We start from the raw sequence: 11,661 nt of genomic DNA on the forward strand, positions 1-11,661 counted from the left end.
TACACACGATATATTTAAATACAAGACGTAATTAATTTTATAGACACCACAAGCTTGTAGATAGATAGATAGATAGATAGATAGATAGATAGATAGATAGATAGATAGATAGATAGATAGATAGATAGATAGATAGATAGCAGTGACGTGCGGTGAGGTTCATGACTGGGGAGGCACTGACGTCACCCTCCCAGTAAAAATTTGTCCGACACCTAACCGTGTCACAAAAAAAGGTTGGGGAACGCTGCTCTAGAGTGGCTTCTTCATTATTTAATTTGAACTATTTTAATTAAAATCTCATATCAGCAGTCTTCACACATAAAAACACTCAATAAAGCACATGGAATCAAAAACTTGTTTTCGGTCGTGCTTACCACTCCGTTTGAAAAGACATGCTCCGAAGTCCCGTTGTCCGAATCAAACCTTTTAACTCCAGAGTTGCTCTTCCTTTACTGATGACCTCCTGCTTCGACCGAAAATCCATCGTTGAAAATCGTTTGGATATATAATCCTTCATTGTAAAACGAAATGTAAAAACGAAATGTAAAAACGAAAAAAAAAAAACGAATGTAAAACGAAATAAATGGACGACTGCTCCTCAGGTGTTCACTGTAAATTTGAACTGGCGATCTCTTATTCTACAGGTAGGCGCATGAACCATCCCGGGATCACTAGCGCCCCCTGCCATAAGGCTGGAGAACCTCTTTTTTGTAGCCTCCGTAAGGTCTCTTTTCAAAGGCGTTTTGTTCATCTAAAGAAACACGACGTTACAGACAGATGACAAAAACTATATGACAATATATACTATATATATATATATATATATATATATATATATATATATATATATATATATATATATATATATATATATATATGTATATATATATATATATATATATATATATAGTATATATTTTGTCATATATATATATATACTGTATATATTTATATATATATATTTCTCCACAAAATAGTACGCTCATTCCTATTTTCTACTAGACATTAGCCTCTCTCTCTGTCCCTCCTCCTCTTCTCTTTCATATCCTTGCCCCAACTGAGACAAAACTTCTTTTCAGGCTCCTGTGTAGCGAGCGCCCCGATGTCCGTTCGCACAAAGCCGCACTTGACCTGACTCCTCGCCAACCCCTTGGCCAATTCATCGAGCAGAGGCCCCCGGGCATCCGTCACCCTCGCCACCTTTCATAGCCTGCATGGTGCTGAAAGCCAGTGTCCCCTCGCCAACTTCAATGAAGGCCCAACACGCCCGCAAGATTTATAGTCACAATAAGTATCTGGTAAGCAGGCCTGCATGCTTTGGAGGGTGTCAAGTCATACCGTCTCAGCGGGATATCCAAACGTTTCCACGGAGGGCCACATACAGAAAATGGAAAGGAAAGGAGGTTCTACTTCACCTTTTGTTGATAAAACCAGATCAAAATCAATTCAATTTGCTCTCAATGACATATAAAACTCAAAGCCTGGGCCAGATCTAGACTGCAGCATGTTTTTTGCCACCCAAAAAGAGCGGTCTACTTTTTGCGTCTTATTAAATTGATATTTTTCAATTCATTCTGGCAGAAAGATCAGTCAAGAAAATCCCCAAATCCTTTCTATAAACAATAGTTGTATTTGATTGTCACTATTTTCCCTTATTTCTGATTCAAAATTTATTTTGTTGTTGAACAAATATGGAGGCAATTTCACATTCATAACAGGTGAAGAGTGTACATTTATAGGATTTTCATAGCTATATTGCTACTAAGTTCAAAATAAACTTTAAAAATGCTTTGTTGCACTATAGGCTGAGTCCTTGTTTACATTTCATATGCATGTTGTATTTTTTATATTGCCCAAATTTTGAATTCTTAGGGTTAGGGTTAGACTGTTGAGGGCTGTTTGTGTGACCTTATATAAATTGAATTCAATTCAATAAAAAATTTGTCTGCATATGACAATCAATCCGCTTCTTTATATTAAGGGTATCAAAATTGCCTAAAATCATGGATCAGAAAAACAATCAAGGTATTTTTTACAAAAAATAAAATGTGCGATTAACTATAGTTAACAATACAAAAAATGTGATCAATTGCGATTAAATATTGAATATACATATATATATATATATATATATATATATATATATATATATATATATATATATATATATATACACACACACATCAATACTATATCATATTGACCTAATGCTTTGTGCCTATGTTGAGGCATCTGGGTGCTAAGGAACTATGTTGAAGTTAGGTGAAGCTTCATTTAGTCAGCTTGTTGTCCTGTCCAATAGGAAGTGAGTCCTTTGCTGCCATCTTATGGCAGTCGTAAACCTCTTCAGGAAAGTGTCGAGTCCGACAATTGCAAACGTTCAACCTGTTTGTGGAGCTGATCAATTGAATCAGGTGTGTTGTAGGGCTGCATCTAAAACATGCTGGATAGGTGCCCTTGAGGATCGGATTTGGTGACCCCTGACCTAAAGCAACAGTGAGAGCCCAGACCTAAATCCAGTTTACGATCACTGATCCCTATGCACTGTCTCACTTCAAATGTGAGACATTTGAACAGAAAACTTGTATGTCATGCTACTGCTTGTGTTGATGAGGGGGGGCTTTCCATAAAGACAGCTTGAGGGTGGTCTACCATACGTAACATGTCTCCGACTTGAATTGTGCTATTGATGTCTTCATGCAGCTCACAGCAGCCACCCCGCTGTCACTGATATGTCAAGAACAGTGATCTAGTTAAAATACTCCTGCTGTTTGTTTTCACTTGACACAAGCAAAGACTTTGCAAAACAGCTGTGTTTTCTTTTTTTTCTTTTTTTCAGGTCATGCTTCGACATGTCGGGACTTGTTGCCCCGCTGTGTACAGAAAGAGATACAAAGTCCAGACCTATCTTTTATTCCCTTTTTCTATATGCTCTCTTGACATCAAATAAAAATACAGGTAAGTGGGCTGCAGTTAAAAAAAAAAGCACAAATATTTGGGATTTTATGGAGCTTTTAAGCCTTTTCCTCTCCATCATTATTGTGAAAAGTGTCGCTTTCATCACCAAAATGAATGTGGAAATCTGTACTTATGCCATGTCTAGATAAGAATTGGTGAAACTTGCAAATTTCTGACAGTCAGCTTTTTTTTTATTCATCAAGCCATGTTAAGCTTTTTTACACGAAGCTCTTTCAACTGTCCCCTGCCATTCAATAGTTCTCAGTTTCATCACATGTTGCAAGCACTCATCGTCAAGCACGTGTAATGTATTTCAAAACGGATCTCTGAATGCACTTGACAAGCCCTTTAACGTCACTTAGTAGCTGTGGTGGTTTCACACCAGTCACGTTTGATGGTGCACGACACTTAAGGAGCTTTCCCCTCCCTTTCTCGCCAGGCCTACAAGTGGTTAAAGCTGCTGCAACATTTGCAGACGTATTGCAGCGGGGCGAGGAAGCACCTGCTTCCAAAGAGGAGGAGGAGAAGGAGGAGGAGAAGGAGGAGGAGAGACGGCTCTCATGAGAAGCTCCGCTTGTTGGCACTGACACTTGCGCGCAAGCGTGGATTGCACAGAGCGCGAGCTCCCAAAAAGCCGCGGATGGATCGTTGCGTGGTAAAAATTTCAAGGATGGTCTTTGAACGCATCTCTTACGACTTGTCATTGTGGAACCAAGATTTCATGTAGACGACTGAATTGCACACAAGTTGGATTGGAGGAGTCTGCGCTCCGAGTGAGGTGCGCGCAACAAGAGGATGCCAGCCAGGCGTGGCCAATGTGAGGAGAATAAGTGGGGAGGATGTATATAATCGAGTCTTTCCCTTCTCATTAGCGTACATATCAAAACGGATGACGAGAGGACTTCGTTCAGCCTGTATGGCTCGGACATTTTCACCACTTTAAATGCCTTCGCTTAGTTTAAACCTGACGGCCGTGCACACCATGGCCGAGGTGGGGACTTTGTTCGGAGCGCTGGACTTGGATTTACAAAGTTTTCCTGCCTTTGGGAACGCGCCCCTGCAGCCGGAGGCTCCGCTGGGCTTGAACGAGCGCCTGGGCCAGATCGAAGGGGGCCTTCAGCGGGGGTCGCCCACCGACTTTGGACACCTCAAAGGCATCCTGAGGCGGCGGCAGCTCTACTGCAGGACCGGCTTCCAGCTGGAGATATTACCTAATGGGACGGTGCACGGGACCAGGCAGGACCACAGCAGGTTTGGTACGTATTCATTCATTGCAATTTACTGAAACACTCATTAACACGTGACAGACAGACAGACAGACAGACAGACCGATAGACAGACAGACCGATAGACAGACAGACAGATAGACAGATAGACCGATAGACCGATAGATAGATAGATAGATAGATAGATAGATAGATAGATAGATAGATAGATAGATAGATAGATAGATCACTTAAAGACAACTACAGAGTATTTTTACTTACATTCTACCACTGTTCAAATGAAAGTCAAATATGTTGTGTTCAAGCATCAAAGTTATGAATTATTTGAATATATATATATATTTTTAAAATGACCAACAATGTACCACCATCTTGCTTCCACATGCAAGTGCAGGCTACACATTGTTTGCAGGTGAGGCAACACAACCAATTAAATGAATCTCCAGCAGTGTCACTCTTGAGCTCTTTACATCCCCTGTGAATATCCGCCCGTGCGTCACAGTCACCTTTTCTCCTAAACCGAATTCCCTTTGGGCGCCGGCCACAGGTGTCTCCTCTCTTGGTGCCGCGAGGGTGCGGACGTGTAGCATGCAGGATGCAGGTGCGGGCTAAAGCAGAACTTCTGGTAGGCTTCCAGTGGAGACGTCCAAAAAAACAGGACGGTGCGCATAAAAAGGATGGGTGGTCCTCGTCTTTGTCTCTGGCACGACTTAAGTTACAGATGCAAAGCCTTTTGTCAGACATGGCTCTGATTAAAAAGACACACTGTCAGTGTTTGGCACCCCGTGAGCTCGAGGGAAGATGGGGCCCAGGTGGCCGCACGCTGGCCTCTGCCAGCTGGATCCTCTCTGACTGCGAACTTCTGCATCCCAGCATCCAGGCTTTTAATTTGACTGCTTGGTTCCCACCCTTTGAAGTTCACGTACGCTTGCGCTGGAACTTCCTGTGAGTCAGCATCGGAGGCACAAAAGGCTCAGCTTCCTCATAAAAGTCACTGCTAGTTAGGTGTGCAAAACGCTGGGGCACCAAACCGCTCGCTCACCAGCCTTCATGCCAAACATCTCTCTTGTTACATTACAAGCGGTTGTAAACGCCACATAGAAAATATTCAAAAAAATCAGTACACTAGTCTTGGCTGTACAGCAAGTGCAACTTCATAAAATGCCTCCAATATAACTTGAGACTTGCTTTATATTTTTAATTCAATTGGAGGCTCTTTGCAACGGAATTATCCAAACATACACAGGAATAACTTAAGTCCATTTTGATTTCTATCATGTATGACATTTGTATAGACCAGTAGGACAACAACATGTCATTAGTGAGACAAAATTGTGCAGTAGTTTGCGTGCTATTTGTACTACTAGTAACATCTGGGGCTTTACGAGTTGTACTAATAGCACAAAGTCAAACTAGTGCACAGTTTTGTCTCACTAGTAAAAGCCAAGTGAAGACTTGCTGGTTGGTCAATTGCTGCTGGCACTATGCCAACCATTCTCTGATAGGATGAACAATGATGCCATTTAGGACTTTGATATTTAGTATATGAAAAAAAAATCACTCCAGACTATATTTGAGAATATCTAATGTTGGGAGGCTGAATTTCCATTTTGGATTCAGACCTTTTTAAATTAGCAAAGATTTCTGAACGATTAATTGATTATCAGGAATATTGATTGATTGATTGATTGATTGATTGATTGATTGATTGATTGATTGATTGATTGATCGATCATTGTACCTCTCGATAAATGTGTTGCGTCGTGTTACATTACATTATGTTCGTGTGTCCCACTTGTTGCTAGGCAGAACTGAATTGGTCCATAGGGGGGAAAAAAATGCCTTTCATGTCACCAAGTCGATGGCACACTAGGGCAGGAAAAGGAAATTACACACAAGCGTGTTCCTGACTTTGCAGGCAGCCATAGTGAGACCAGTAGAGAAAGTGCCCAAAAAAAAAACCACGTGATTGTCTAAGTGCACAGACGTCTTTGTGTGGGTGTGTACAGTGGAGCGCTTCCTGACCAGCGTGCATGTTTGATCCCAAGGTATCCTGGAGTTCATCAGTCTGGCAGTCGGTCTGGTCAGCATCAGGGGCGTGGACGCCGGACTCTACCTCGGCATGAACGAGAAAGGAGAGCTCTATGGGTCGGTGAGTCAAAAACCCTCCACAGTTCTTTGCACTTCTTGCCTGGGAACTCAGAATGATACACAATGCTTTGAAACAACAGAAGTTAAGTATGAGTGATCATTTGATATTTTATTCAAGAAAAGTTTTGGTTTACTTCAATAATGAGGCCTCTTCTCTGCTTCCGTCTGCTATAGTCTTTTACCCTGATGTTGGCAAGTGAGAATAAGCAAGTTGGATATTCCACCATAGTTTCAGCATAGCTCCTTAGGTCACCCCGATTCCTTTGAATGTTTGAATGATTGCTAGCGCACGTAATCATCCGGGTTTCAGTGCGTTGTCAAGGCTCGTGGGCTGATAGCAAACTGCAGCAAGACGAAACAATTATGTCTAACACGCTCCCCGGAGAACTCCGCCTCTATAAATGAACCCTCGACCGCAGGTCATCTAGACAAAAAGCACCTCATAGGGTTGCGTTGGACTCAAGTCATTCAGAATCGCGGAAATATTGTTTAAGTCTCATCAAAGTGAGTCCAGACTTTCTGAGATGTCCTGTTGGTGAACTTGATGGCCTTTAGCGTTAAACATGGAAGCAGCCAGTTTGCTTGGTTCTCAAGAATTTCCCCCTCTTTGTCATGCATACACAATGTTTTTATCTCAAGAGAGGGGAAGGAGATGAAGACAAAGAGGGGCTAAAGTATGCGAGGGCTGTGTATCAGGTGTCCCAAGGCATTACCTGGGGCCTCTCTGGCCCATCACCCCCCACCCCCACCCTCCAAACTCTAGCCCAGAGCGTTGGAAACAGAGGCCACCTTTCTACCTTTAAACTCGCCCATTGTGTTGAAACGGCAGATATTGTTACTGCATGCGTATGTATCAAGAGTCTGGTATCCTGGGGCTTTGACCCCCAGGGGCTGAGGGGCATGTGATGGCGGATGGTGGGAAGCAGCGATTGGGGGATGACGACGAGACCCGGTGTACACCTGACCAACCGAGTCAAAATAACGGCTGTCCCTCTCCTAGTCAAATGCGAGTAGTAACTCATTACCGCAAGTTATAAGAGTTGACAGCTGAGCAGATTTGAATTCTATTATTAACCAAAACAGCAGCACCTGTCACTGTCAGTGAGCCAGTCACAGTCAGCTAAATGCTACTATTTAAGGCTTTGTTGATGATATTTAGACATTCATCCCTGAAAGACATTCATCCCTGAATCCTCTCTGCCTCTGTCAGCCATCTCATGTTTGTTTATTCCTTAGGATGGTTGCTTCCAACCATGAGTTTTGTTTGGCTGATTCGCCTACCAAGTGTGAGCTCCCTGTTCAACTCTTACTGTGAGAATTTGCAAATGTCAAACTGCAAATATGCTTTGGAAGATGGTACATATTGAAAGCAGAATTTTTTTTTTTCTTCCCATGTTGCCACTGATCAAAGGAGGCCAGGGTCAAAGGTTAAAGGGTTCTTCCGCCGCAACGAGTCAGCAGACCTTGACGAGTACGTCTAATAGGACGGTCCGGTCATGTGTGTTTACACACAACAGCTCTTCCAGCCTGACAAAGCATCAGCTTAAAGCCCTGATTTTTTGCAACGAGGGCTTCCTTCTTGGGGGGATCCTCCCTCTGTGCGGTCTGCTTACAGAGCAGAACCAGAAGCAGGCGTTGCATGAATGACTGGTCTTTGGCAGCCGAGGAGCTCGTACCCTTGTGTCTTCCTATTGCTCTCACACGCTCAGCCAGCCAGCTCGCTCTCACCTGCTGAACCGGCAGCCATCGCTCACGCTGCGCTGTCAGGACAGCTTTTAGAGACGCTCGCTGTGTGTGTGCGTGGGTGCGTGTGAAGCGTTCATGTTGCATTACAGAGAGGGAAAAGATCCCCCAGCACGACAAGAGGTCAACGGGTCCGACTCTGGAATGTTAAGTGAAAAGTCATTCCTAATGACTCACCCTCATCATAATGAGCACCTGCTTAAATGAGTTTCTACGGGTTCGGTTTGATGACACGCACGCTATATTGCGGAAAACGATGGCCAACCGCCTCATTGGACACATGATTAAACATTGGGTCAAGCTCCATTTTGAAACGTCAAGTTCAGTTGGATGTGCAGCTCCTGAGCAGCTGTAAGACATTGAGATGACTTTCTGGCAATCACAGGCTGTGGATTTTTGAATACTATCACTAGATGCGTCTATATAGCAGTAGATGAGACAAACACTATTACAGTACTCATATGTGTGTGTTTACAGTAAACATCCTGTTTTTCGTAATAACTCTTAATAAATATCATGACAAAGACATACAACATATTCAGACGCTGATCACTACGGACATGTTGCTAGTCAAAGTTAGCTTCCTTCAAACAATCGATCAGCAATGGTATTGTTGGCCAGTTAGCTATCAATTTGAAATCGTATTGGTTAAACAAACATGTCACATTGTCCTGGGCCAGCACTACTGATTCTAAAGGCCCTGGGCAGATTAGATTGACATGGGAACATTTAATGGCTGAAATCTGATTAGCCTAAAAAGCTAACTTAGTATTTGTACTGGAAGCACTGCCGCTACAGCGGTGTCGTTTTGTCTTCCATTCAAAGTCAGCTAGTATAGGCTGTACCAGAAAATCACTGGATGACAAACCCAGACGATGGGAACCTAAAACACTCTTCAATTGTCTGACTGGCTGCAAATGTTTCAAAATGTAAATCACTGACACCTACAGGACTTAAATGGAAGAGCAACGATCACGAGCGCTCGTCTCTGTCAGTCGTGTAGTGAGTTGCAAACGTAACAACGGGTAGAAATGTTGTTTGTTTTGGCCACATGCCCAATATGACTTCCATCGGACCGTCCATGTTCTGCATCGCTTGTTCTCATTCGTTTCGCGGCTGAGCAGGAGCCCGTTCCAGCTGACTTTGGGACTGAGGCGGGAAGTAGCCCGGACTGCTCGCAACCCATCACAGGGCCCCAAAACTACTCATATGAGCAAATCGTAAACCCATACATACTGTACACAGACAGACAAATGCTATTCAAATTCCCAGTGTCCCAGTTCAGCTGCCGCGTCATTCAGTGGCTGCATTTAAAGGCCGCTGAAGTCATAAATCCACGCAAAGGTTGTCCCATTTCATGTTGAAATATAACCGCGAGATGCAGTTTTCTTTTTTTTTAAGGAGACATTGTAACTGTGATTCACGGCCTTCCCTAGCAAAACAGAGCTGTAAGCGCAGACAGTATTAACCTATTAAATAACCAACTGTGCGTTAGTTTAGCTTGAATTCTTAAAGATTCTGAAATATTGCCCTTTACTTGGCTGTATGATGTGGAAAACGAGTTCAGGGTATTGCCTTTGTAAACCCAAACCGGTTGAAATTGCTAACCCAGCGCCGAGCCCAAAAAAGATCCAATTAATTTTTCAAGATAGAAGCCGTATCACTACAGATTTGTTTTTGTCATGAGTTGCGAGCAAAAATTGGAGTCACAAGCACTAGGGAATTTCACAAGAAGTAGCAGATGGTGAAGGGAAAAAAAGAAGAGGCTAAGTGCTTGTGTCAAGTTGTTATTGCCACTCCTATTTGCTAGAATCAAAAATAAAATTTAAAATTACACGTGTATTTAACATAACATGGTCCGATAAAAGGCCGCTAACTTAATGCTAACTAAAACATAGGCGAGCTAATTAAACTAGCTAGCGTCAGAATGTATTAAAACGTTTTGTAAAAGATATATGAACACAAACATATTCTTTATCCTCTTGTAAAAACAATCGATGTTACTGAACAATCGTGATTTTAACAGCACTCGTCTTATACTGCCCTCTGGTGGCCAAGGTGCACACACCGAAAGGAGCTGCATAATGAATAAACGAAATAACGATGCACTGTTAAATCCTTCGCATTATATTCGATTCTACACAATTTCCAGTCAAATTTTCAGGTAAAGTAGGAAGAAGGAGGCTCTCTTTCATGTCGACAGACCCTAACATGTCGTTTCCCCTCTCTTCACAGAGGAAGCTGACGGCGGAGTGCGTGTTCAGGGAGCAGTTTGAGGAGAACTGGTACAACACGTACGCGTCAACGCTGTACAAGCACAACGAGACGGCGCGCTTCTACTACGTGGCCTTGAACAAAGACGGCTCGCCCAGGGAGGGCAGCAGGACTAAAAAGCACCAGAAACTGACACACTTCTTACCGCGGCCTGTGGAGATTGAAAAAATCCCTCAGGCCTATCGGGACCTCTTCCAATACAGGTGACCGCAGCTTGGACACGCGATCCCGCTTGCAAGAAGACATGACCACAAGGGGGTTGTTTGCTACAAAACTGTTTACCCTCCTCCGAGGTCAGCGCCTCGCCTCGGCTCGCTACCAAGAGCACTGATATAAACATCCATGCGTGTTCCTGGATGTTGCTTCATTGCATCTGCAGCCCAGCAAAGTGGCGAGAGAAGACGCTCCAATCAGGCGCTATAACCACTTTTCAATTAGCACTACGTTGGCGCAGAACCAACGGACGGTTACCTTACCACGTGATGGGAAAGAAAGCACTAGAGCTAACGGAAGAGGAGGCGCGTTCCCACATGGACTCAGAGAGCCAAAGGACAGGAAGAAGGCTCAAGTGTACAGTACACACCCGTGACGTGTTCCGAGGGGTCACGGCCAGAAGCGAGAAGAGAATGTCCCGCGTTGGACAGAAAACCTGGTGAATGCGGTCTTCATCTGAGAGCACTTACAACCCAGATGGAGGATAGCATGGACTGCCCCTTGAGCATTTATTCCGTAGCAGTACGGTAGCATGCCATTGGCAAAAAGTGCAGTTTTGTTCCACTGCCAAAGTTGCCAGTAAGTGATAAGTGGCACTAAGACATTGTACTAGCGCGCCAAATTATTTTACTAGTGAGGACAAGGCGCTTACTAGTACATACATTAAGATGGACATCGAGAACATGGAATAAATGCTCAACGGCCTTTGAATGATCAATGCGGGACGGAAGAACAAGTGATTGATGTGTGATGTTCAGCGTGTCAGGGACATGATTAAAAAAGGCAAGCAGATGACGGGGACATATGGGCGATCCTATTTATGAGATGTACAATATATTTATTTTCGACATATAAAGTATAAATATAAATATTTATTTATTGCAAAGACTTTATTTTGTAATGAACTTGAAATTATCTGGACCTTAGATTCTACTGAAATTACGACCAATAAAGCATTTTTAGAAAAAAATAATAATAAAAAAAATGTGCGCAGTTAACATGACAATAAAATTGTTCAGCTGCATGACATTTGCTAGTGAGACTATTTGTGCCTGGATTCAAATTTGATGTACCAATTAAAAACATGTAGAACGTA

General features: G+C 43.0%; 1 protein-coding gene across 1 annotated transcript; it reads left to right on the forward strand.

Annotated features, from left to right (window-relative positions):
* The first annotated feature begins 3,438 nt into the window (after positions 1–3,438).
* Positions 3,439–11,661, forward strand: fgf16 (fibroblast growth factor 16). The gene is made up of 3 exons (XM_037262282.1): positions 3,439–4,214; positions 6,233–6,336; positions 10,314–11,661. Exons 1-3 carry the CDS (start codon positions 3,902–3,904, stop codon positions 10,557–10,559), a joined length of 663 nt encoding a protein of 220 aa, XP_037118177.1. The 5' UTR covers positions 3,439–3,901; the 3' UTR covers positions 10,560–11,661.

This window comes from Syngnathus acus, chromosome 10 (genome assembly GCF_901709675.1).
Source record: "Syngnathus acus chromosome 10, fSynAcu1.2, whole genome shotgun sequence".
Lineage (NCBI taxonomy): Eukaryota > Metazoa > Chordata > Actinopteri > Syngnathiformes > Syngnathidae > Syngnathus > Syngnathus acus.

Bases quoted from the DNA above. Each gene is read 5' to 3' on its own strand.
- fgf16 (XM_037262282.1), top strand. From the start codon at position 3,902: ATGCCTTCGCTTAGTTTAAACCTGACGGCCGTGCACACCATGGCCGAG. The intron at 4,215-6,232 runs GTACGTATTCAT...TTTGATCCCAAG, and splicing joins GCAGGACCACAGCAGGTTTG to GTATCCTGGAGTTCATCAGT. The intron at 6,337-10,313 runs GTGAGTCAAAAA...CTCTCTTCACAG, and splicing joins AAGGAGAGCTCTATGGGTCG to AGGAAGCTGACGGCGGAGTG.